The sequence below is a fragment of the Vulpes lagopus genome, chromosome 2 (assembly GCF_018345385.1).
Source record: "Vulpes lagopus strain Blue_001 chromosome 2, ASM1834538v1, whole genome shotgun sequence".
In the NCBI taxonomy this organism is placed as follows: Eukaryota; Metazoa; Chordata; class Mammalia; order Carnivora; family Canidae; genus Vulpes; species Vulpes lagopus.
This window is the reverse complement of record NC_054825.1, coordinates 73,077,054-73,104,303: the sequence shown is the minus strand read 5'-3', so window position 1 is coordinate 73,104,303 and position 27,250 is coordinate 73,077,054. Positions and strand designations below refer to the sequence as shown.

Genomic DNA, 27,250 nt, shown 5'->3' with positions numbered 1-27,250 from the left:
TGATCAAAGTAAACTGGTGAATTTTGACTAACTCTCTGAGATTTCTGGTTGGTGGGATGAGAGAGGGATGCTTACCACGTAGATCTAAATGAAATTTTTTTCCTCCCCCAGAAAACGACGATTTATTTATGATGCCAAGAATTGTTAATGTGACATCATTGGCCACAGAGGGAGGTTTGGTAGATATGGGTGGCAGCAAATATTCTCATGAAGTTCCTGATGGCAAGCCATCTGACCACCTGAAAAGTACTATCAGGAATGATGATAACTCCTTTGAAGATTCAGGTAGAATCTCTTCCAGAAGCAACCATAGAGATGGCAGAATGGCATTGGGTCCAACACCAGTTTTTCTGGCAAATAAAGATTCTGGTTTTCCACAAATAGTTGATGTTTCCAGTATGCAAGAAGCACAAGAGTTCTTACCCAAAAAGATTTCTGGTGAAGCGAGAGGTATTCAATACAAGTGGAAAGAGTGTGAATCTAGACGGGAGAAACCAAAGCCAAAGGAGTCTACGTTTCATAAATTGAAGATGAAAGATCTCAAAGACTCAAGTATAGAGATGGAACTGAGAAAGGTAGCATCTGCTATAGAGGAAGCAGCGCTAGATCCCAGTGAACTACTAACTAACATGGAAGATGAGGATGATACTGATGAGACACTGACTTCTCTACTCAATGAGATTGCCTTTCTTAATCAGCAACTAAATGATGACTCTGTTAGCCTGGCTGAACTGCCCAGCTCAATGGATACAGAGTTCACAGGGGATGCTCGACGGGCTTTTATCAGTAAGCTTCCTTCTGGTAACCGAGCAACTTTCCAGGTTGGCCACTTGGGAAGTGGTTTGAAAGAGTTGCCTGATGTGCAAAGGGAGAATGACTCTGTCAGTCCTCTCCTCTTGCACTTGGAAGATGATGACTTTTCTGAGACTGAAAAACAGCTTGCTGAACCAGCCTCTGAGCCAGATGTCCTTAAGATTGTTATTGACTCTGAGATAAAGGATTCCCTCCTTTCCCACAGGAAAGCCAGTGATGGAGGGAAGAGTACTTCTGGCATCCCTGCAGAGCCTGAAAGTGTGTCCTCGCCTCCCATCCTACACATGAAGGCTGGCGTAGAGAACAGCAGCACAGATACTTTGTGGAGGCCTATGCCAAAGTTGGCACCTCTAGGTTTAAAAGTAGCTAATCCTTCTAGTGATGCAGATGGTCAGAGTCTCAAGGTGATGCCTTGTTTGGCACCTGTAGCTGCCAAAGTTGGATCGGTTGGACACAAAATGAACTTAATAGGGAATGACCAGGAATGCCGGGAGAGCAAGGTGATGCCTACACTGGCACCTGTTGTGGCCAAATTGGGCAACTCTGGGGCCTCACCAAGTTCTGCAGGGAAATGAACTTACTTGTCCTCAGGCAGAAGCCAGGCTATGAGGGAAACCTCCTTTCTCTGTAGGCATCTGTTTATTTGTGTCATGGAACTGTGATCCTTGACTTTGATGTGGTGGATGATGGTAGAGAAAGGGGGGGTAGGGTGCTGACCTCGGTATTAGAAATTACTACTATGAAATTCTGATCATGTTAAAATGTGTTACCTCACTTGTGGTGCTGGGTCTCCTCATCCTCTCTAAGAAGATGTGATCCATTACTGAACACGAGGTGCCCCTCTTACCCAAGGAATTCATAACAAGACTCTAGGTCCATAGTGGTTCCTAGTTCTTCCCTCCCAGAGAAAAAGCTGCTTGAGACTTTGGAGTTGCTATGGGCTGAACTGTAGTGGATAGCTGTTGTTTTAAGTGGTTTAAGCCTGAAATCCAAGGAATGTGATGCACTTGTGTGAAGGGATTCAGAAGAGAGAGTTTTTAGTTGGTGTTTCAAGAGTAGTGGGAGAGAGGATGGGTACCATGGAATACCAAAGTGAAACACTTTGTGTCATTCAGCAAAATTTTCTCTTCTTTCATATCCCAAGTAGCTTCCATTCCCTTATCTTTTCAATCAACTATAAATCCAAGCCTTCTGGTAAAGTAGGAATGCTTTTACAAAGGTGATTATTTTGAGATGTTAAGGAAAGTACTAGTTCTCCCTTACTGTCTGGGTGTTGAAAAGACATTTCACAGTACCAGGGATTTCTACCTGGAAGGCATATTTTGGAAGTAGGCATAGAGGGAGCCCTCCCCTTTTCACAAATCCCATCACTCAAGAGACAGCTAAACTGAAAAGCATTCCCTGCCCAGACCAGAGACAGTGGCCAAAACAAAAATTGTGGGGCTGGATGTTTCCTAAATCAAACCAGCCTCCTGGTGCTTGAAGGTTTCATTCACTATTACCTGCACAGGATGTAAAGAAAAGAAAAGTCACAGTAGGCACTCTTTACCAGGGAAATGAGGCAGTATTTGAATCACAAGATATATTTTTTATTATCTGCTACCATGGATTCAATGATCTGTAGAGCTTTTTCACTCATTAGCTGTCAGGGTATGAAGGACTGACAGCCTGTAAAGATAAAGATATTTATATTTTTGTATAGTTGTTTTCATAGATTTCTCAAAGGCTGAAGTTTTCAACCTAGAAGATGAGATTTGTATTGAGTATAGAAATGATGTTTCCTATCTAGTTTGTAAATAATCATGGTGCACTTGAGGGGTCTCTTGGAAACTCCTGGGGGCAAGAATCACTATTCTGAAAATGTATAGATTGGGATTTAGCTGCTGCATTTTGCCTTTCTTAAATAATTATATTTTGGAATGTAACCCCTGTTCTGTCTTCATTGACAGGATTTGCTTGTGTTGTGAAACACTAACACAAGAGCTTCCAGTGCCTGGGCTGTGCCTAGGTGATGCTATTTCTTCTGCATCTCCCCCGCCTCCCCCCCCCCCCCCCCCGCCTTCTTTATGCCAAATCCTACTCAACATATCTTCAGACGTAGGCTGTGAGACCAGCTTTGAAATGGTTCTAGCCAGTGAATTAGTACTTCCATGGTTGGTACCCTTTCTAGTATCTCTGGTAATCAGCAGATTGTAAAAGGGTGGAAAAATTTCCTTTGCAAATTGCAGTTAGAGCAAATTCTTTGTTGGTTTTTTGCTACTTGCCTTTCTAGACCTGTGCATCAGCATTCGACCTTCCCTCCCTTAAAGGTTTTTGAAGAAGCTTGAAATAGGTAATGAGTGCCTGTCAGCTTCTCATGATCCCTACCACTCTTTACCCAGCAGATTTCATTCAATGCCTTAGCCAAGGAGTCCAGCACCTGTCTCCCCTGCTAATAATTGTCCTTGGAGATCCTAGTACTTTAATCCAGGTATAGCAGTTTCCCATTATTAACTTGCTTGCCTCGTCCTCACATTTCCTCCTGACTTCCCAAGGCTCTTGTTACGGCTTTTGAGGGTCAGCCAAGGAGAAGGCAAGTGAGTGAATAATCCTCAGGAAAAGGACCATTCTGATTCTGAACACTGATCCCTTTTTTAGAAGAAAATAAACAGGTATTAATCGTTCTTGATGGGAAGATATTTGACATAAGAGTTGTTGTACAAAGATGGAAATGATGATTCCAGTGTTTAAGAAAGGCTGCAGATGTCATTACGAACTCCCAAGATAATGGTTATTTTCAAGACCTTAAGAGGGCTAATTTGAAGGAGGGCTCAGTCTTCAGAACAATCCTGCAGTCTTGACAGAAGTCTCAAATCTCCAAAAACTCCTACCCTTTAACCTTACCCCAGGACAAACTGATCTATGAAAATGACTTGTGTGATTATGAAAGATGTAGTTGAGTGAGAGGAGTTGAGAAATTGGGAGGATAGTGAGCTCTCACCCTAACACTATAAGAAGCATGATCTCAGTAGACCAATAATTCGCCTTTTTATACATCTGTAAATAAATGGAATGTTTTTAAGAATATAATTATGTCAGATTTAGCCTTTTCTTTTATATATTAAATATATATCTTTCCTTTTCTGCTTTTGAAAAATGACTATTTTTTTAGACATAACAGAAGTTTGGTGAGTGGAAGGCAGAATGTTATAACTTGAAATAAATAAATCAGTTATAATAATTAAAGCAGGATTTGGTGTTGGGAGGTTTGTGCTGAGTTGAAGCAGAGAAATCTAATGCCCTGAGTCATTTGAGAGAGGTGTCACTGAAGTAATTTTATCATAGGAATTCCTTACTGTTTTCAAAGTTTCTGACATGCCATTTGGGGGAGATTTTTGCTAATTGTAGCATGTTTTACATGAAGACTTCCAAAGCTTTATACAAATTGACAGCAAGTGTTTGTCTCAAGAAGTTCTACAGTGAAGAAAGGCTAGCCTCATAATAATGTGTGCAAGGTAATACACATGTTACCTTAGAGAATAACCAGACATAAACACAGTCTCAGGGGCTAAGGACAATAAATGTTCTTAAAGCAAGGTACATGTTAACTAACTAGTATCCTGATTCATAAAAAAATTTTATTAAAGGAGTTCTTTAGACATTGAAACTACTCTAAGATCACGAATAGATCAAGTCCATTTATATAAACCACACCAATTACTTTGGGTAAATTTATAGTAAATGCAGGGTTTTCCCCTAGAACTATGGATGAAATACCTGAGAAGCCCTTCTGTAACAAATTTGAAAATGTTTTGAACACAGATGTTAAGGCAGATAATCCATATATTATTTGTGGCAGTGTTTAGTAGTATGTTTTTAGTTTTTTCCCTCTTCTAATTATACTGGTTAAGATAATTGAATGGGATCGGGTGAATTGAGTGGCAAATGCACTTTGAAGACGGGTCTGAAAAATGGTGATAACCCTTATTCCTCACGCCCGGATGAAAAAATAATGCACAGAGTAGGCAGCACATTTTCGGGTACTTTTATAGAGAATGATGGATAAACAAGAATCTGAATACATTACTTGCACATAATTGTTGATTTTGAAGAAAATGCTTGTAAGGGCATCAAATCTTCATGTTACGGTATTATCTCTAATGAAATACTACGTGAAGGCAAATGGCTGGATACAGAGAAAATTAAAACAGTTATACAGACTCTCTCACTGCCATTTGGAGAAAAAGTCAAAAATAAATGCATTTTTGAAACTAAGAGGGGAATAATTTGATATATACAACTTGAACTGAGGTATGATTGTATATTAAGTATGACTGAACTGCTCTACAGAGATGCATAAGTGTTGAGTAATAGTGTGATGGAGGCGTGCGTGGAGAGTGAGGCGGCTAAACCATGGGATGATTTGGGAATTTTGAGACAAATCTAAGCTCTACTGAATTCTTCTATCGTTGCAAACTCTACTGTTAGAAGAGATTTTTGTTAAATACGAAAGCAGTCTTGGAAGCATTGTTTTGAGATCCATCCTGTTTTCCAACTGCAAGCGTTGATCTCAGCTGTCCCACAGTGCCTTGCATGTAAAGGTGCTCAATAAATATTTGTACTGATGAGCAAATGTTTACTCCAGCCTGTTAGTTTTCCAGGATCTTAAAATTGCACCTTTTTGCATGTTAAGCCTAGGTGAATTTTAAAATCTGATCTAATGAGCATAGTGCAAAACAGACAATTATATGCATCTATTTCTAGACATCTATGATTTTAGAATCTGACAACCATGTATGTTGAGGACATATACAAGCAGAATAAAAAGTGAAATAGTGTATGGATGGTGAAATACTTATGTAAGGGTCAACTGCATTTGGGGGTTGGGTTGGCAATTACTTAGTTTGGAGACAGATAACGCTTTTATTGGTACTGGACCTGGGACTACTGTTTTCTGAGGGATTAATTCATGACGCATGGGAACAGCCTACAGCTTATTCCCGTATCGACAATTCAAAAGCTGCATGATACCTAGACAATAAATGTACTAAATGGTGAAGAATTAAAGATACGTGGTTTTGGTTGGCCTTAGACTGAAAGTATCCAGAGTCTAGATTTAGTTACACTGTTCTCAGTTTTTCACCTACATCATTTTAGACAATGAAAGGAGCTTGGATTTGCCTCTACAACTTTGGCTTTCAGATGAGAGTGATTTGGGGAACATTTTCTCTTAAGGGGCGGGGGTAAACCAGGCTAACTTTGGATGGGAAATGACCAATGTACACGTTGTAAACCCATTCACCTGGGGTCACAAGTGATGGAAGAAAACAACTAGTGGACACAAAAATGATACGGAGAGAATTAGGGACAACTCGAGGGTAGAGGTGGCAGTTGCTGGGGGCATGTAATGCACAAGTAAGGACAGCAGGTGGCACCATTTATTAATGTAAAATTCGTTCCTACCCCCATAGAGGTAAAATAGAGTAGCAATGTATTGAAGGAACCAACTCCCCATTTAATACTCTTGTGGTTGACCCTTGCCTCCTTCCTTCAAATTTGAGAAATAAATGTGAAAATCCCATTTTATGTTGCATTATGTCTGCAGTGTGTGATGGAAGAGAAGGAAGCCTCATGCCTGGTAGCTTTTGCCAATTGGTCGTCCAGGAGGGGACTTTTTAAATTTTTGTTTCAACTTGTGGGCTTTTCAGATCTTGTTTTTAATACAATGGCTACAATACACGCAAGTACGTACCTCTTTTGTCAAAAAGCTGTACAAGGGGCACCCACAGCAATGGGTTTAGGGTTCCTTCCCTTCGCTAATACGTCAACCCCTGGGGTTCTAAAGATTTGGATAGGGTGACACAAGATCTATATCGGCGAACGCTTTGGGATCCAAGTCTTTTGGTTTACGTAAACCTTTTCGTAGGCAATTTCTTGAAGTCGTAACGAGGACAAGAGTATCTGTGCGTGCGCGCCACTCTTCACCCCCACAACGGACTAGAAAAACTGTACCACTAAATCTAGTGCCGGCAAGCTTGAAGGGGGCCTCGCTAAAGTAACAGTACCGGGGAAGAGGCGTAAATTTTGACAAAGTAGGAAAAGATCTGGATCAATAAAGTCCTTAACTCCAGGTGAGAGCGCGCGGTGGGACACTGGATCCTAAAAAGAAACATGCTCTGAGGAGCGTTCCCTCCTCTCGGGTTTCCTCACACACCTAAAAGCTCAGCTGGAGGCTGTCCTCTCCCGCCCCTTTTGCGATCGTGGCCAATCAGGTCGCCCAGTTCAAAACACTTGCTATCTAGAGTCATTTCAGGAAAGTCGGCGCGCCGAGGAGGCGGCGAGCAGAAAACGATTCTAACCGCTCTAAATCCCAGCGCTGGGGTGGATGGAAGCAGAGCCTTCTAGTTGTACCTCGGCCTTTTAGTTGTGAGCTAGGAGTTAGTTTCGGCCTAGGTCCCTCAGGCCTATCAGCTGCCACCCGCCGCACCTTGGGGCGTGGTTACCGTCCTGTCGGGGCTCGGGGACGTGCATCTCCCGGGAGAGCCAGGCGTGGTAATACCATAGAGGGCTGGTTCTCTACATTCTGAAGCCACGTCCCCTCGGCTTCCTTCAGGAGCGCACCCCGCGACTGTGCTGTGGGAACCTGCAGTTTTCTGCCATCTCTACTTCCTAGCCCCTTCACTGGCTCCGCCTCCGTCAGCCTTCCTGGTCCACTCTCAGAACGCCCTCCTCGTTACAGGCCGCACCCCTTCGCCTCGGCTCCGCCTCGCCAGCCCGTAGCTTGGCCCAGGCGGTAGTTCGCGTTTTGAGCCGCTCGTGCCACCATAGCTGCTGCCGCCGCTGCCGCTGCGGAGCCGAAATCGCCGAGCGCGATGCCTGAGGGCGCTGTGAGCGGGGTGGCCCCCGCGCCCTGGGGCTGGTGAGGCTGGGCCCGAGCGGGGGCGCTGGAGAGTAGCTGGGGCTGCTGAGGGAGGTGAAAGGGAAGGGCCCGGAGCCCCTGCGGAGGGCCCAGAGCGAGCTCCCGAGGGTCGGGGGTGGGGGAGGGAGGCTCCCGTGGCAGAACGGGTTGCCGGGCCACGGCGAGCCCCGCCGGCTCAGGTGTCCAAGCCCCGGGCGGGACTCCTCCGCGGCTTCCGCGGCCTCCTCTAAAGGACACCGCAGTTGCCATGGGAACAGTTGGGAATTAAGGGAGACCAGACCAACCACTAGCCCTACCAGGGCCAATCCCATCCCTCAGGCTAAACGCCTCTGGCAGGCGTGGGCCTGGCATTGCTTTGCAGCTCAGGCCTTTTCTCCCCTCTTGCTCATGGGTTTGTCCTTCAGATGGTTGCAGGGCTTGAAGGCAGGTATGAGGAGAAGGGAGAGGGTAATGCCTAGAGATAAGAACTACAAACACGGCTAGGCAGAGGGTAAGGTGGCCTCTGCCATCTCAGGTCAGTGGGAGAGCACCCTGGAAGGACCTGTGGAGTCCAAAGGCAGTGCCGCTTTTGAGACAAGTTCCAAGACTGGGCCAGGAACTGTCCCCGGGGGCCCTTCATCCTGATGGCTATGGAAGGGTCGACAATAACCAGCCGGATCAAGAACCTGCTGCGATCGCCATCCATCAAATTACGCAGGAGTAAGGCGGGAAACCGGCGAGAGGACCTCAGCTCCAAGGTGAGTCCTAGTATTGGGAGGCACCCTTTCTAGCCCTCCCCTCCTCCTCCTCCGTGTTCTTTGGCCTTCCTCTTTTTTTGGAAAAGAGGAGAACCAGAAGCTCCTGTTGGCTCTACGAGATCAAGTGCGCCCATTTCTGCCCCTCAAGGAAGGAGTGGTTTAGTTTTAGGTTAAAGGGAAAAGAGCAGGAGGAGTGGACATGCCGAGATTTCTCCACAAAAAGGAAGAGGAGGAAGGCAGCTGGGTTTAGTTGTGGTCTCACTACAAACTAAGACTGTGCTTGGGGAAGCCAGTTCATAACTGATGACTCAGTTTCCCCTTTTGGAAGAGAGTAGTGGGACCATGTGAAGGGCTAAATTGTGACTAATGTAGCTGTAGGTGTTAGTGTCACAGCTGAGGTTATGCAAGACGGTAGTAGCAGAAAGAACACCTAGTTTGAGGAATTGGCTTGCTAAATGCTTTTGCCTGGGGTCAAAACAAATTTGTCTCTTCAAGAAGCCTAAATTAATTTAACTGGAGCCTCTTGGCAGCTTAGGAATGATAACATGCAAGGAGCCAAGTATCTGCCAGCAAAACAGTCCTCCTGGTTTGTCCTTGAACATTTCCTGTCTTATTCACTCTATGCCAAGCGCCACATCCCATCCTGCTGCAGAAGTTCCTCAGAGACCAGTCCCTTTCTATCCCCTCACTTTATGCTTTCTTCAACTTCATTGAGCCCTCACAACTTTGGGACTACAATAGTAGACTAAATTCATTTAATCCTTGAAGGAATCTAGGGCTTTCTTCCCACAGGATCAGACTAGACTTTTGTGTCATATTAGCAGCCTATAAACATGGTAGCCTTGTGTGGTACAGGATTGCTATAGGGAGATGCATTGGAGACAGCAGCATTTTATTGCCTTACCTGTATCTCTTCAGAGGATGAGAAGAGCCAATGAGGAATGATTTAGAGTGCTCACGTACAACATGGAAGGATTCTGGGAGGTCTCTGTTCAGATCTCTGTCCTTTAACAGAACCTTGCTTAGATGTGGTCAGGAGAAGAGCTTTCATCTATATTTTCAGCAGAGGTCTTATTGAATTGAAATTAGTCACAAGATTCCATGGCAGTAAAGATAGTGACCTTTTCAAGGACTTTAATAGGAGTTCATTGTTCATATTCTCCAGAGGTAGGAGAATGAGCTTGGAACTTAGAAACTGTCTTAGATTTGACTCTCTTCACTCATTTACTGTGTTGGATCATTTTTAGTACTGCAAGCTCTCTTGTTCTTGGCTGGTGACTTGACAGTGACCACCATTATTAAAGCAATCTTCTCATTATGTTTTGCCCTCCTTTTCTGGCCAAGAATGCTGTAGGTAGTAGAAATGTATGATGGGCGTTTATTCTTCAGTGTTAATACTTACTATAATTTTGATCTGGAATCCAGAAGTTACAGTCACCATTTTTTAAAAACTTCCCATATCGCTCATCATTATACACTCAGCAGATGTTTATTATGTGCCTGTTATGTATGGAATCAGCGATGAATAAAAACATCCTTGCCATCAAAGATCTTGTGGCTAGTCAGACGTATAAACAAATAATTACAACTTGGTATGTTAAGTGCTGTTCTAGAAGTAAGTATAAAGGTGTTAAGGGCAGCACAGAGGAGGGAACCTGTCAGCTTAGGGGAATTAGGAAAGACTTCACAGAGGTAGGGACACTTGAACTGTGAGTCCTGAGGCTCACAGAGAAGAGGAGAAGCTCTCTAGGAAAACAGTGAAAAAGAACGTCCCCGTGGCATCACCATTAAACATCCCTGTTTCAAATAGGAATTCAGTGTTTCAGACTGCTTTAAATGGCTTTGTTTGTCCTAGAGCTGTGAATGAAGGAAATACTTAGCTGAAGTTGAATGAGTAGTCTAACAGACTTGAGTAGTCTAACAGAGCAAGAGTACTGGTGTCTATCTTAACATCCAAAAGTAGATGCTGTCTTTGTGTGCCCAGGATCTGGCAGATGCCCAATTCCCTACACTCCTTATTGAAGTCCTGACTTAAGACAATTCTAAAAGTCTGCCCAGTAGTAATCTGCATAGGACCTGATGTATAAAGCTTTGTGAGCTGCTCTAATACGTGGTGGCTGTGGGTAATCATGGTAATAATCAGAAAGCTTGTGATTCATGGATAGCTAACCCTGAAATAAAATTTAAAGACCAAAAGATGTATGCCTTTGAGGATGGGGAGGAGAGGATGAAGAAGGAAGTGACAGAGGGCCTTTGTGCAGCTCTTACCTCAGATGGCCTGCTACTTTGAGTCATACTGTTCCTCCTGTCTAAAGTAGCCTTTTCACCAAATTCTCCATTTACTTTTACATCCAGCTCTACATTTACTGGAGTCACGGGGATTTCTCTGAGTAACCCCACTACTTGGAACCAATCTCTAATTGTTCTTTTATGTATGTCGCCATTTCCTAAGGTTCTTTATTTCTTTTACATTTAGAGTGTAAGGTATGCAGTAAATCCTAAGTGAATAAATGAATGAAAACAATTTAATGACGTCAGATATATAGAGTAGGGATAAACTTGGAACTCCAGAAGAATAGGAGATAATCAGGAGGAGTATTGTGATGTTTTTAAAGAAAAATTGAAATTAGGAATAATAAAATGTCGAAAAAAAAAAAGTAGAGATGTAGTCAGCCTATTTAGGAACGAAGGGCACAAGTGGGGAGGGCAAGTGTATATATGCAAAAACTAGTGCTCATTAAAGACTTTTGACTCAGAAGAGACTTACTTAAAAATACATTTGAAATATGGTTAAAAGCTGAAATGAGAGCCAGTAAAAATGGGGATTGAGAGTATTGATTGAGAAATGAATTGAGAGCTAAGATTTGTATTAAACTCTAAGGGAGGGAAGGAAGTCTCTACAATGAGATACAACTACAAAAGAGTAATTTGAGGTTTTATTGCCAGATCTGCTGAGTCTTGATGAAGTGCAACTCCAAGTTACCAGTTGTAAACACCCTTCAAACTTCAAATTCTGGACAATTGTCAGTTCTGCCTTTCATCTCAGCTGAGGCTGTGTTTTCCTGAAGCATATGTGTGCTCTGGGTAGCTAGCCCTCCCCCTCTTTTCTTAAAGTTTCTCAAAGATTTTTATGTGGAGGGAGCTGGGTCATTTTTCTGTTTTAACAAAGGACAGAAATGGAATGAAGCTGAGCCGGCATGATGTAAGTTAGGGATACAAAAGGATTGCCTGTCTGGAGAGTTGTTAGATTTTGAAAAAGTAAATGAAGAGGTTTTGAAATCCTCCTCCTCCTTAATAGCCATTTGTCCAATCTGGGTTATGTATTATTCCTCTAGAAACAATGGGGAAGATGACTTGCAGCTTTTTTCTAGTTCTTAGTTTTTATGGATACAAGGTCTAATGTATTCTTTCTCTTTTCTCTCTCTCATTTTTTCCCAAAATTTTATCATGTCTGGTTGTATGGTAGTGCTTTGAGCCTTTTAATATGTGGCTCTAAGTAGAATTTGTGTAGGGAATTTTCATGGAAGAGAAAAAACTGGGAATAATCTTAATTTTAGCTTTTGCTTAGTGTTTGAGTCCAGGTGTTAGTACTGAGATTCTTTAATATGCCTGTTTGGTAGTGAGAAAGCATATTCTTTTTTTTTTTTTTTTTTTTAAGATTTTATTTATTTATTTGGGAGAGCACACACTAGAGAGAAGGAGAGAGAGAGAGAGAGCACACACAAGCAGGGGGGAAGGTCAAAGAAGAAACAGACTCCCTGCCAAGTAGGGAGCCAGACTTGGGATTTGATCCCAGGGCTCTGAAATCATGACCTGAGCCAAAGGCAGATGCTTAACCAACTGAGCCACCCAGGCACCCAAGCATATTCATTTTCAAAGCATTGTGGATCATTGGCTCAAGCTTGGTGGCTCAAGCATGGTGGTTCTTGACTCAGGGGAGGGGTCAGGACAGCAGTAGGAATATTTTTGCAGCATTTAAAAAATACTCATTCCTGGGCCCCATCCTAGCTATCTGGGGGTAGAGTTTGGTAGTTGTGGTAGTTGTGTATATATTAGAGTTTGGTAGTTGTGTATATATTAAGTTCCACCAGAATCCCATTGCTGTGTTACAGACCTGTGGCTTAAGTGCTAGGACTCTGAAATCTGTTGGCTTCATACCCAAGTCCTCATTGAGGCTTCTTGATGGTATAGAAAGCTAGCCCAGTAAGCATACTCTTCTCCTTAGGTAAGTTCTTATCTCCACTGAGTCTATTAGACTGATGGCTCTGTAAACTATTATGTCAGAGATGGTTCTGAGTGAACTGCCCTGTTGTAGGGTCAGATATGAGGAACTGATAATTGCCTTACTAAGACAGATTAGCAGGAATTTCCTCTGTGGGTAGGAATAGGAAACTTTATGAAAACATCTTTGAGTCCTGGCCAGTTTTTTATGTCATCATTCCACTACCCACTACCCTTGGCACTCATAGGAACCAAGAATTTTTATTGTTTTATACATACTATCTGGGCTCTCTACCTAGAATTAGATGGCCAAGAGTAGAAGGCCTCTGTGGGCAGAAGCCTGGTCCCTCACCTGCCTTTGTGAATGACCTTGAGCAACTTCTTACTGAGTTTTCTATCTCTGATATATTCCTCAAGTTAGGCGTGTGAAGTGTCTGAAGATCCTCAGAACAGGTGGTGTACAATGAAAAGTGTGAGGTGTTCTCCTGGTTTTGTTCCTTTGATCTCAGCTTCATTTCTCCTTCTGGTGCCTGCAGCTGCCCTCAGCCTTCAAAGTGATTCTCACTGGAGAGAGCGGGTTCTTGTCTTCCCAGTGCAACTCCTCCTTTGCTGTCTAAAATAGCTCAGCCTCTTAAGTTGTCTTGCAAGCCTTCCCTCATCTACTTGGTCCCCCTCATTTCAGAGTCTAACAGCCCTGTGGCTTTCCAAGTTTCTTTTCCCTCCCTCAGCTTGTAATTTAAGGCAAGTTTCCCCTCTTGGGTCAGTTTGAGTCACTGTCTTATTTCCTGCCTGTATTTTTGAATATCTTTGGGGCCATTGGCATTTCTTTATTCTTCTCTCTTCTATTTGTCGCTTGTGTGTTTTTCATCTCTTAACTAATGAAAACACATTGGTAGAAGGGAGCCTTCAGCCTGACTTCTGCAACCTCTCTGTCAACCTCCTGAATCTAAGTTGGGCTTGTGGCTGTTATCACTGCCCCTTTGTTGGGAAAACAGTCCAAGGCTTGAAATTTGGAACTGTGTTTATACAAACCAAGTTTATCTGGGAACATGGTCTGTTGCACCCTTATTCTTGGAGTATCTGTTGGTTTCACTTCATGGGCCCACTGCAGTGTTGGTTAGAAAAAAAGCTACAGTGTTTTCAGTAGGATTTGTTGTCTTATACATCACATTCCCACTGCTACAAGCTACGCCTCTCCTCTGGGCTCCATTGTTTAATGCGGGAGAAGGCCAGGTTTTCTGTCAGCTTCCTTCTGCAGCAGTTCTCAGTGGAGTTGTGTAATGTAGAGCTTCCCACTGGCTTGGATGTTTGCTGTATCAAATCCACATTGTGGGTTTTACCTTAACTTCTGTTAACCTCTTAAAGTTAAAAGAAAGGGGAGGGGAGAGCAAGAAATAAAGTGAGTATGACAGACAGGTTGGGCAGTGTGGATCTTTAGGGTTGGTATTTTTGAGTGTTCGCATTTTCCACATCTTGGTTTCCTCCCTCCCACCAAGTCTGCAGTGTCGCTACAACATTTTCCTCTGGTTTTGAAGGGCACTTACAAAAGAATGAGTTCACATCATAGGATGAGTATCTCCTCATAGACTTCTAGGGAGTAAATTCCACCCCCTCTCATTTTTATCACAGAGAATGTTTATAATGCTTTTTGCTGCTTCTGTAGTCTGTAAAACAGTCTTTTTTTTTTTTTTAGACTAGATTTCTAAGTTTATATACTTTATCTCTCTTCCTAAAACTGGAATGAAACTAAAGATCTTTCCCCCTCCCTGCCCCTTCTTTCATAGCTGAGATTTAAATTTGCTTGAAGATCTTGGAACACTTGGTGAAACCACATGGCTGATTTTTTTTGTTCACTGTGTCAGATTCTCTTTTGGAGGAATCCTGAGAAGGACGTTTCTAAGGTTCTTCTGAATTTGAGCATTGCTTCTCATTCATGCTGAGTGAACTACAGTTTCTGACTTCCTGTCACACCTCTCATCAGGCTTTGAGATCTGTATTCCTTTAGTGGTGCCTCTGATCATTTCCTCGAATGCTCAGCTGACCTCATTAAAGGTGCTGGTACTTAAAAAGCAAAACAGATTTTTAAAAAATTATGAAATATAACAGATATAGAAAAGCTTATGAAATATAATACTTTAAGTAATTATAACACAGTTTTTCTCATAATCACCACCAGAAGTCAAGAAATAGAACACTGCCACGATGTTGGTAGTTTCTGAATATGATGCTAACAGTGTCATCAAAGTGAGTGAGGATGGAGATGAGGTTTTGTGTTAGGTAATTATATGTTTTTGTTTTTGTTTTTGTTTTTGTAAATCTCCAAGGACTTGATCTTGACTATTTGTTATTTTATTTTTCAAGTTTCTTTTTTTTCTCCATGTAATATGGATTTGTGCCATTCAGCATTTTCAGGCAGTGTTCTCACTTTTTCCAATTTTTGCCGTTAGTGCTACCTGCCCTTATGTTAATCTCTAAAATCATACTAGAAATAATATTTGTGGTGTTAATAGTAACTAACATTTATTGGCTTTTGCTATGTACTACACATTCTACATATATCATCTCATTCACATTTCATACCACCCTTCTATCAATACTGTTACTGTCCCCATTTTGTAGATGAGAAAACTGATGGTAAGAGGTCAGGTGAGTAGCTGGTCGTTACATAGCCAATAGATGGTGGAGCTGAGATTTAGACTGCCTTAATTTATCAGCCATCTTAACTCCAAAGCCCACGCTTAATCTTGATTCTTTACTCCTTCCAGGGAGTCTTCTTGTGCACAGTGGTGACACTGAACACAGTTTATGCCTAGCATTGCTATAGCCAAGAGCTGCAGTGTGCATTCAGCTTGGAAAAACACAGTACCTTAGTACCTTGAAAAACATACTTTTCCCCATCAAAGTTGATTTGATGATTTCTCAGAGTCTTTTAGAGCTGTCATTTGATAACCTTCCTTTCCCTCTACATCCTTGCTTTTCTTTCCACCCCCAACTCCTTGCCCTGTGGTACCATTAGGTACAGTACAACTTGTGGTTCTGTGGGTATGTGAATGTCAAGTTGACAGGGTGCAGTTATGTGGTGTCAGATGACCATAAGCCACAAGTAGTTGCTGCTTCTCTCTGGGGTTGGAGTAAGGTGGGGGAGTGGAGACCAGCAGATGCCTTGCTTGTTTTGGTGTGTGAGATTCATGGGCTTGTGTGTTTTATGGGTTTGCTTTTGATTGGCAGTTGGTGGCAGAGCTCACACTCTTGATTGCTTGCTAGTTCTACCTGCCCTGGGGCTCTCCTTGTTTATCTCTGTATTCCACCTCTTTGTTATTTCTGTGCCTGTCCATCCTCACAACTGACCTTGTCTTTGAAGCTGTGCAGAGTTGCTGAGTTAAAATGCCTATTTTCTGTGGAAAAAAACTGGGCCTAAAGTGCCCTGTGCCAGAGCCGATCTCGATGATGACAGCTGGAGTTCAGTGAACATGAAAAAAAGCAAAAACGAGGTAATTTGCCCACCTGACTCAGTGTGGTTGGGCAGGCTCCAAGGTTGTTCAGTTCTTTGAGCAAGTGTCTCTCCGATCTCAGATTTGTATTATTTGGATTTCTTTTGTCAAATAGGCAATGATGATGACGTTATGGGTGCAAAAGCATGGGATCTTAATACATGCTTTCCTGCAGCTGCCTGGGTTAGTCTGAGGAGAGGAAGCCCCAAGCCAGGTGGATTGGGTGGAGGGCAGCCCACAGGCAGTTTGTGACTATGGGGGAGGAGCTCAGAGCATGCTCAGAAACTCTGACCCTTGCCACCTCTCAACTGCTGCGTTGGAGAAAAGCAAGCAGCTGCTTGTCAGAACTAAACATGCAACAGGCAGGCTGTAGGCCTCCCTCTCTTAGTTACTGTGATGCTCATTGGTTATCTTCTATTTGGGAAAGTCTACAGTATCTGTGATTGTTTTCTTATGACATAGTAACTTGTTGCAGACTTTTCTGAACATGTCCTTTCTCCTTATGTTGTCATAGCAAACCCAGAACTGGCTAGTGAACAGGGTTTCTTTCTTTCTTTTTTTTTTTTTTAAAGATTATATTTATTTGTTCATGAGAGACACAGAGAGACAGAGGCAGAGACAGAGGCAGAGGGAAACAGGCTCCATCCCGGGAGCCCGAAATGGGACTCAATCCCAGGTCTCCAGGATCATGCCCTGGGCAGAAGGCAGCGCCAAACCCCTGAGCCACCCGGGCTGCCCGTGAACAGGGTTTCTAAGAGTGAGTGTGTAGGCAGATAAGTGGGTAGGGGAAAGAGGCGGTGGTCTTGTTAAAATACAGATTCAAGAATAATAATAATAATAATAATAATAATAATAATAATAATAATACAGATTCAGATTCAGGCCTACCCTGGAACTCTGCAGTTCAACCAAGCTCTCAAGTGATGCCCATGCTGCATTTCCTTGGGCTCTACATTGAGTAGTCAGGTGTGTGTGTGTGTGTGTGTGTGTGTGTGTATGTGTGAAAGAGAGAGAGAGAGAGAGAGCTGGCTTCTGTCTCATTTATAAAATTAGCATCTTGGGCTGTTGTGAGGATTAAAGGAGCTCTAATGAATGTGAAAGCACACTGTAAGGTCTAAATAAGTTTATAAGCTGTTAAGGGGTTGCTAATGTTATCAGAGTCCATAGATTTCTAGAACATTCAGGAATTTCTTCCTAATTTGCTGGCAAGATTTTATTCCTTCACGTTTCCATTTGTGAGAAGTCATTTTTTGCAGGTTCAGCTTCTTCTGTTCCGACCTTTAATCATCCTCCTTGGGCAGCTTTTTATTGTGACCTATCTTCAGTACCTTTTTCTTGCCAGTATTGCAACTTATGTAAACAATACTGACCAAGAGGAAGGCTTAGCAAGTATTTTTTATAGTAATACTGTGTAATTTATTATTTCAGGGCCATAAATATGATTTTGGGGAACTAAAATGTCAAACCAGTGAACCAGGGTGAGGGGGGAATCCTAATTTACTGTGTCTGATAGAAATCACTGGAGTGATGTGCATGCTTTTTAATAGCGATAGTTTCCCTAGAGATAACTTTTCTTCTTTTAGGGGCCAATTCACTTGTATTGAAAAATAATTTGGGAGCTTCCTTTCAGACTAAGAATTTAAAGGCAGAGTGAGAACGTGTTAATTTTATAACCTATTGTTTTAAGTTTCTAATTTAAGAAGGGTAAAATATTCTATATAAATAATGTTTGCTTAAAGAAGATATCTGCGAAGATGTGAGGAAACAAGTGCACTCATACCCTTATACTGTTGATGGGATGTGGTAATATATACTGTTATGTATTGATCCAGCCTTCCTAGAGGACAATTTGGTGATATCAATTAGAAGAAGCATTAATATATTCATATCTTTTAATCTAGCTATTATAGTTCTGGGATCTGTTCTATGCAAACATTCACACCACATAAAAGTGTATATAACTGAAATATTTTTTTTTTGAAAAAAAAAATTTTTTTTATGTTATTCACAAGAGTGAAATCTTTGGAGTAATCCAGGTAGCCATCAATAGGGGATTGGGATAAATCCATAAAATGAAATACATTGTACTTGCTGAAAAGAATGAGGTCAATCTATATTTACTGATATGAAAGGGTATACAAGATATATTAAGTGACAGAAAGCAAACCATACAAGTGTTTTTATGTTAATGATTATTTATATTTTTGTTAAAACCTGTATGTTAGTATATGTATATGCGTAGGAAAAAAAAAGTGAAGCTATAAATACCAAACTGTTGTTAATATTGGTCACCTCAGGGAAGGCTAGTAGATCATGGTGGACATTCGCTGTCTACATTTCTATATTTCTGTAATGTTGGAATTTTTTACAATGAGTCTGTATTATTTTTGTAAGTAGAAAAAATAAAGATAAAAGTCTCCAATTTAAACATGCGTATTTCATATTTAAATTTAAAATGTTTAAGTTTAAGAATCTGTATACTCATTGAAGCACAAAGTTAGGTACAAATGTTGAAAAATATATGAAATGATAAATAGGGTTTCTTTTTTAGTTCATTATTGTTGAATTTGAGATAATTCATTTTTGCATCTTCAGAAATATTTTCTTGGTTAGCTTTGGTAAACAACATTTTAAAATACTTTCTGAGGGGATCCCTGGGTGGCGCAACGGTTTAGCGCCTGCCTTTGGCCCAGGGCACGATCCTGGAGACCCGGGATGGAGACCCGGGATTGAGTCCCACGTCGGGCTCCTGGTGCATGGAGCCTGCTTCTCCCTCTGCCTGTGTCTCTGCCTCTCTCTCTGTGTGACTATCATAAATAAATTAAAAAAAATTAAAATACTTTCTGAAGTACATGTGCTTTCTGAAAAGATTTTTTTACACAAGTAATATAGAGAAACATAAAGAAGAAAACAAGTCATTCATAATTTCAACATTTATTTTTCTATTTTTTATTTTTTTAATAAATTAATTTTTATTGGTGTTCAATTTACCAACATACAGAATAACACCCAGTGCTCATCCCGTCAAGTGTCCCCCTCAGTGCCCGTCACCCATTGCCCCCCACCCCCCGCCCTCCTCCTCTTCCACCACCCCTAGTTCGTTTCCCAGAGTTAGGAGTCTTTTTTTTTTTTTTTTTTTTTTGAGTTAGGAGTCTTTATGTTCTGTCTCCCTTCCTGATATTTCCCACACATTTCTTCTCCCGTCCTTTATATTCCCTTTCACTATTATTTATATTCCCCAAATGAATGAGAACATACACTGTTTGTCCTTCTCCAATTGACTTACTGCACTCAGCATAATACCCTCCAGTTCCATCCACGTTGAAGCAAATTAATTTCAATATTTAGAATAACTGCTTATAGCCACATCCATTTCTGATTTTAAAGGACAAGTAAAGCTCTTTTTAAATAACAATATTGTCACTTTCATGTAAGAGGTTACCTCAGTGGGGTGCCTGGGGGGCTCAGTTGGTTAAATGTCCAACTCCTGACCTCTGCTCAGGTCTTGATCTCAGGATGGTGAGTTCAAGACCTGAATTGGGTTCCATGCTGGGTATAGAACCTACTTTAAATACATACATACATACATACATACATACATACATACGTAAAACCTCTGATCATTTTAGACTTAGTTGTTAATTATAATTTAAGTCAGATTTCTGAAGAGACACGCTATACATATATTTACTAAAGTCAAGGATGAAACAGGTTTTTTGTAATCATTTAAAGTACATGGATTATTCAGGCCTTCTCCATTCTTTCTGGAAAGGCATCAAAATTCTTCCTGCTCCAACTTCTAGGGTTGACTGTGATAGATGGAGAATTCTCTAGGAGGTTAAAGAACTTACTGGGTACAATGAGCCAGAGTATTCACAAATATTTTTAAAACATTAAAAAAAATATTTATGAAACACCATGCCTTATGCTATAAGCATAGAATTGTAGATACAGCCTCTGCCGTTTAGGAGACTAGTAGGATAGAAATGACGATCCATAAAGAACTTCTGTACGAGGTACTAAGTAGCATATGACATGTGAATGATGCAAATAAGTGCTGCTGTAAGAGTACCAACGAGGGACAAGTCATTCCTGGCTAGGGTGATCATGCAAAGAATCACAGGGGATGTGATATTTGAGCTGATCCTTGAAAGGAATGGAAAGATTTCAAGGAAGGGAAGGACTTCTTGGTAGAAGAGAATATAAACTAAAGCCCCAAAGTGCCTTTCCAGAATAATGAATAATCCAGATTGACAAATGCACATGATTCATATAGGTGAGTAGTAGGAAGTAGAAGAAAGGTAGGATCACTTGACAGAGAGCTGCAGTTGCTAGGCTAGGACATTCATAATTTATTTAGTTGGCAGTGAGGAGCCATTGAAAGTTTTTGAGCAGGGGAGGGATGTGATCAAAGCTGTGCTATGGCAAGATTATTCTTACAGGTTGAGGGAGGGGAGGACAGGGTCCTATAGTAAGAAAATCTGTTAGAAAGTTACTGCTATATATAGGAATGTGGTGCTGAAGGCCTAATCCAGGGTGTTGGCATTCAGAATGGAAAGAAAGTGAGCATTTTATAGAGAATAACAGTTGAAGAAACCTTTCTTACCAGGGGAGTCTCCTGGCCCAAGCTGGCATGATTACAAGGGTACCAAGAGTTCCCACCACTCTCCTTTTTGTCCCAGAGCACACATTCACATCGCGCACTTAGTCCAGATAAGGAATAGTATTCTCCTTGGTTACAAAGTTTGGAAGCTAAGAGATTAAGAAAACTCAGGCATGTGGAGTTGGTGAATGAGGAGGAATCAGACCATTCTTTATAATTAGACTTTTGCTTATAAAAGCATTGTTTGTGATTCCCATCTTGTTGTAGGGAGAACTGATGCTAGAGAGGAAAAAAAAATTTTCTCTTATTCTGGTTGCTTAAGTTGAGGTACCGCCTATCCTTGCCTTTCTGGTAGCTGGAAGAGAGAGAGTAAAAGTACCTCCTCTGTACCAGGCACTGTATTGATAAAGCTGCTCTTTGGACTTGGGTTGCATGCCGATGGTGGTATCATAACTGAGTCCTCTAGCTGTGATTTCCAGAACTTTGGTCTGACGTCTGATGCTGTCCTCACCTCTTTCTCCATCTGTACATGAAATCAGATTCTGCTGCTTTGGACACTGTAATGTCATCTGCCTTGGAAATGGGTGTCAGCTGTCCATGTGGACTATAGGTTCTAGTGTTGGTTGGACATGAGCAAGCTCTGGCCCGGGGGAATACTCTGGCATTAGAAGACCATCTATTTCTTTTTCTCTGCAACCATTCAGTGAGGAGAGGTCAGAACCCATTTTTTAGACCCATTTCAGCTACTGATAAGACCTGCTAATTTTAAAAAAATGTTAAAACTAGCAGGAGAGGACTGTATATTGTCCCACTACTTCATTCTGGGCCCTCTGCCTTCTATCTTGGTTCTCAGACCTGTCCCTGGTGCTCCCATGAAGGCCTGGTGATTTCCCCATATGCTCTTTCACAAACTGCACCATTCTGATGGTTTTGGAGAACTTGAACTCCCTCCTTAGGTTGCCAAAGTTTCTGGAACCAGGCAGACAGACCTAGGTTTAATTCCTGGTTCCTTCACACACTACTTACCTGTTTTCTTCTGTAAAATGAAGATAATACTTGTCCTTCTTAGAGTTGTCAAGGGTATAGGGCACCTGGCTGGCTTAGTCAGTGGAACATGTGACTCTTGATCTCAGGGTCATGAGTTCAAGCCCCACATTGGACATAGAGCTTACTTAAAAAAAAAAAAAAGTTGCCAAGGGCATTAAATGAGCTAATTTTGTAAGTGCTTAGCACAGTTCTTAGCAGAGTACATATTCAGTAAGTGGTAGTTGTTATAGCTGTAGATCCTTTCTCTGCACAAGACCTTTTGTATCCCATGGGTCTGGATAGTCTTATAAGAACATTTGGAGCATTGTTTTCTCCTTAGTCCCAGGAGGGGGTGAAATTTGGAAATAAAAAGGCAAAATGCTTTAATTTTGTAGTTCCCTACCTGATTAATCATTAGACCACCTGGAGAGCTTTAAATGCAGATTCTTTTTTTTTAATATTTTATTTATTTATTCATAGAGACACACACAGAGAGAGAGAGAGAGAGAGAGAGAGGCAGAGACACAGGCAGAGGGAGAAGCAGGCTCTATGCAGGGAGCCTGATGTGGGACTTGATCCCGGATCTCCAGGATCACACCCCGGGCTGCAGGCGGCGCGAAACCGCTGCACCACTAGAGCTGCCCTAAATGCAGATTCTTGAACTCCACTCCATATCTGTTGATTGAGAATCTTGTGGAGGCAAAGGATGGGGATAGAGTAAGAACTGATAATCTGAAAAAACTTGTTAAATTCTCTAATTCCATTGGTAGGCCAGGATTGAGAGAACCTTTGTTCTCTAGTCTCCAGGGGTTTATAGCTAGAGGATCTCTAAGGTCACCTCCTCCCAAGTGGTGGCAGATTTACCTTCCTAGAAGCTGAGGCTATTTTAATCCCAGCACCAGAGAATTGGCTCAGCTCCAACTAATGCTGTTCTCTAAGCTTGGGAGCCCAGTTTTTCTGTCATATTGGAAGTTATTTGTTTCTGGGAGCCTTCATGGTATAGACAGTAGAACTGTAAATCAGCTGGATAGGATAGAAAACAGGAGCAGAATGGAGAGGCAAACTCTGTTCAACAGTCTTAGAGTGGCCATCGTATCCCTTCCTGTCTCTGACCAGATGGCACTTTGGACTCTGAAGGAGCAGGAGGGAGTGAGCTTGGGCATGATACTCGCCTTTCCCTTCCCCCTCCCCAGGCCAGGCACTGGGTCTCTGCCCAGCTGGCTAAGTCTCTGCTATAAAGCCTGCTGGCCTTGGGCTTCCTCTGTGGCTTTTGCATAAGTGGCAATTCCCAGAATCTGTTGGAGAATCTGCTCTGTGAGATTAGAGTGTAGTGCGTGGGTAAGAGACAAGCATAGTTATTCTTAACCTGCAGGAAGGGAGGGGAAGGCGGAGAGTGCTCTGCTGTGGACAGGTCTCTGACATGCTTGTTTATAGAAATAGCAAGCCCATGGTTTGGTTGGAATGACTTATAACTCAGGTATTTATAACTTGTATTAGTGGGATTGAGAAGTGGGGAAAGGGAGAAGGGGGAAGAAAGAAACTGGTGGCAACAAAAACAGAGATTGGCTTCCTCCCACTTGCTGGGGTTTCTTTACCATTTTGAGGTCAGCTGAATCCTAAATGACCATGGCCTTTTGTGGCTCCAGCCTCTTAGTTCTCTTCCTCAAGGGAGCAGCTGCTAGTCTGAGTTGGTATTGAAGACTCCCTGTAGTGGCCCCTCACACTAAGAAAGGAAGAGCAAATCCAAACCAGCTATATCATGGACTTAAGCAAGAAGCCGTTCTCTAGCAAGGCCATTGTCTTGGCTCCACAGACTGGATCTTTCATTCACTTTCTGGTGCCTCTACTCTAGCTTAGGGACTGAACAGATCTAGGGACTAGAGAGAGAGAGAGACTAGAAAAGCTTAGACAGCCCAGCCCAGGCTTCCTGGAATCGTGTGTTTAGGGGTCTGGGACTGCTTGGGACCTTGTGCTGTGCCACCCGTGTTGGCTCTGGACTCTGGAGAGTCCTTTCCTTGCCTCCTTTACTTCTGTTTGGCACTTACATCAAATACCCCTCCTTTTGGGAGCTCTCCTCTTCACTGGCTTCCTGGGTCTCCTCCTTTCTTTCTAATTGCCTGGCATCTCATCTTCTCCATACTTAAAAATAGGTATTCCTCATAGTTCTGTCCTCAGCCTCTCTCTCCCTTCCCATCTTCTCTTGTATTTTCAGTGGTGGTTTTCGCCTCCATGCAAATAATTCTTAGATACCTATTTCTAGCCCTGATCTCTTTCCCAAGCATTTATTCCATGTTTATGTTGCTAAAGTGAATGTTCTGTGGTTCTTACTAAATATCCCTGAAGTATCTTGGATTCAGCATGCATAAAACAGACATCACTGGCTCCCATCCTTCCTCCTTTGTCCAAACCCAGGTCTGCTTTCTGATCCTGACACCATTTCTTATCATGTTCCCTATCTCTGAGGTTCAAAATTTGAGTCTTCGGTCTTCTTCCTCCACAGCTGTTTGGTGCCCAGTCTTGCCAATTCTATTTGCTTTATTACTTTTGAATCCATCATATCTTTTCTACTCTTACTATCTTCATGCTGGTCTAGATCCTCATTACTTCTCATCTGAACTATTGTAATGGCCTCCTGATTGGGCTCCCTTCTTGTGTTGTTTTTCTCATATACATCACCGCCAAAACATAGCTTTGTGTCTCCAGCTTGAAGTCCTTCAGTGGCCACCCAGAGCCTATAGATGACCCCCACTTAGTTAAGCATTCAAGACCCTTTCTGGTCTGGTTGCAGTCTACCTCTCCTGACTTATTCTCCTAACACTGTCAGCTTTCACCACTGCTCACCTGCTCTGTTGTTTCCTTCTGCCCAACTTTTGTTCATGCAGCTTCTTCTACTTAGAATTCCCTTCTCTCTTTATTTCCACCTGTCAAGATCTTATCCTCACTGTAAGGCCCAGCCCAAATACCATCTCACCCTCCAAGAAAGCTTTCTTTTCCTGATCCTGTTCAGAAATCATTTCTCTTCCTCCTCTTTGAGCACTTTATATCTTTCTTATGATCTTTATCACATACTGGATTGCTTTGTAATATAACATTCATTTTCTCTAATGGATTTTGAGAATAGAGGATAGAGTCTGTGTATTCTTCATCTTAGGATCTCCTATAACATCCTGGTGATTTTCAAACTTCTTTGAGAATGACCCACATTAAGAAATACATTTTAGGGATGCCTGGGCAGCTCAGCAGTTGAGCGTCTGTCTTCAGTTCAGGGGGGTGATCCTGGAGTTCTTGGATTGAGTCCCACATCGGGCTCCCCGCAGGGAGCCTCCCTCTCCCTCTGCCTGTGTCTTTTCCTCTGTGTCTCTCATGAGTAAATAAATAAAATATTTAAAAGAAAAGAAGAAAAGAAATACATTTTATATTGTGACGCAGAATACACATCTCCCTAAACAAAATTTCATGGTCAGTACTTACCCTTACTATGTGCCATGAGATCTGTTTTGTGTTCTGTTCTATTTATTAATTTCCCACTAAATCAGTCAATTTCAAGTCCTATTAATAAGCTGAAGTCTGCATGCTTGGAAAATATTATTCTACGTAGTATAAGTGAGTTGTCCTATCTGTTGCCCCTGAGCTACCTGTTTTTTCCATCTACTTTAATGAGAGCCAGAAGAGCACTTAAACAGTTGACTTTATTCTTTCCTTCTCTCTTGGAAATAGGCTATTATGAAGTTATCCCTTTATCTCATTAAGGTGAGGGATGTTTTTTCTCTCCTTCTTTCTCTAGGGAGGGTACAATCCTGCCCTGCCTAGTGCATGCTGGGAGTGGTGGCTATTCAAGCCCTCCTTCACAGTATATCATAGTAATTCTGCCCTTCTACAGCCTCGCTTCTGGGGACAAATGACACCTTCTCTCAGGTTGGTGTAGGCTTTCCTCCATCTCAACACTCTCCATCTGCCAAAACCAAGGCTGGGTCACACCTTGAGTGTTTTCTCTGCTTCTAGGCTGTGTTTTGGTTGTGGAGGAGATCACTGCAGAGTACGATGTGGGTGCTGTCTTCTGTTTTCACTTCTGAGTGAAATGATGTTCCCTAGAACTGGGTGGCTGTATCAGGGTGCCAGCTGCCTGTAGTAGTTGTATCCCAAGTCACTGGACATAATCACTTACCTGGACTGGTTGTCTTTTGGGCTAGGTTTCACCAGCATTCGGGCTGTGAGAGTCTATAATTGACTTTCCGGTCAGTACCTTGGGTCCCATCTCAGACTTTGAGGTCAACTATTTTTTCATAGAACATTTTCTCTGCCTCAGTTTCCTCAACGATGCTTGAGACCAGAACTCTCACACTGGTTGGTTTGCTTCCTTATGTGGAAAAATGCTATAGTTTTCAGGAGAGGCTAGGTCATTTGTTCTCACTACAGTCCCCTTTAGGGGATCTATGAAATTCCCCCCTTTTCTAATTACATATCCAAATGAGGCCAGGTTTTCTTTATCTTCAACTAGAATAGCATATCACAACAGATTGAATGCAGATGCAGATAGGAGAATCCAGCTGTTTACTATTAATCCAGACATTAAAGAGATTTGCAGAAATGTTAAATAGTGCCACTCTTCTCACTGAATTTTTTTTATTTTGTAAAATAGAGTTATTTTTAACAAAAACATTAATATGAATGAGTTTATTGTTATTTTTAAATGAATTAACAAATATTTTAAGCTATTTACGTTGTAATTTCTAAACACTGATAAAACAAAAGCTCTTTGGGGTCCTTGATAATTTCTGAGTGTAAAGAAACCAAAGTTTAAGAGACCAAAAAGTATGAAAATTGCCAGGTTATGTCATGCTGTGGTAACAAAATCACCTCAGAATCTCCCTGACTTAACAGTTTATTTCTTGCTCATGCTCATATTCAGTGTGGGTCAGCACAGGAGCTCTGTTCATCAAAGTTACTCAGGGACCCAGGCTGAGGGGGCTCTATCTCATTACCTGTTGCCATGCTTAGTAGTCAGGAGAAGGGATAGTGGTTCTTGAAAGCTTCCACTGGAAGCAGCATGTCAGAGCATCATAAAAATGTGCAGTTTTAGAAGCACTTAAATGAGAAACCTAATCAAACAAAAACTCACATTCTTGAGTTCTTTGTACCCTTTCCCCCAACATTGTTGGGTCAGTGAGTGTAAAAAGCCATTGCTTAAGGATGAAGAGAGAATTAGGGGTGTAAATTATAGAAAGATGGGCCCTGATTTGTAGCATTTGGTGATTTCCATGGCGTAAATTATAGAAAGATGTTGCTCATGAGGTACTGAGCCCCATGCCACATCCCAGACTGTATCTTTTCTCTCTTTTTAACATTTACTATGCAATTTTTAAGACATACAGTAAAGATATATGGAATAATAGAATAAACAATGGGGTGCCCGCTATCAGCTTAAGAAACAAAATGTTGGGATCCCTGGGTGGCGCAGCTG

General features: G+C 41.9%; 2 protein-coding genes across 13 annotated transcripts in view; both read left to right on the top strand.

Moving 5' to 3' along the window:
• The window catches only part of MGA (MAX dimerization protein MGA), a 183,196-nt gene extending 177,566 nt beyond the window's left edge, over positions 1–5,630 (top strand). For all 10 annotated transcript variants that reach the window (XM_041743172.1, XM_041743171.1, XM_041743173.1 and 7 more), the window contains exon 24: positions 112–5,630. In XM_041743172.1, the coding sequence (XP_041599106.1) occupies positions 112–1,388 (1,277 nt within the window). In that variant the 3' untranslated portion in view covers positions 1,389–5,630. The remainder of the gene's footprint in view (positions 1–111) is intronic.
• Positions 5,631–5,775: 145 nt separating this feature from the next.
• Positions 5,776–27,250, top strand: part of MAPKBP1 (mitogen-activated protein kinase binding protein 1) — a 53,489-nt gene continuing 32,014 nt past the window's right edge. For all 3 annotated transcript variants that reach the window (XM_041743182.1, XM_041743183.1, XM_041743181.1), the window contains exons 1-2: positions 5,776–7,711; positions 8,226–8,448. In XM_041743182.1, coding sequence (XP_041599116.1) covers positions 8,335–8,448 — 114 coding nt within the window. In that variant the 5' untranslated portion in view covers positions 5,776–7,711; positions 8,226–8,334. The remainder of the gene's footprint in view (positions 7,712–8,225; positions 8,449–27,250) is intronic.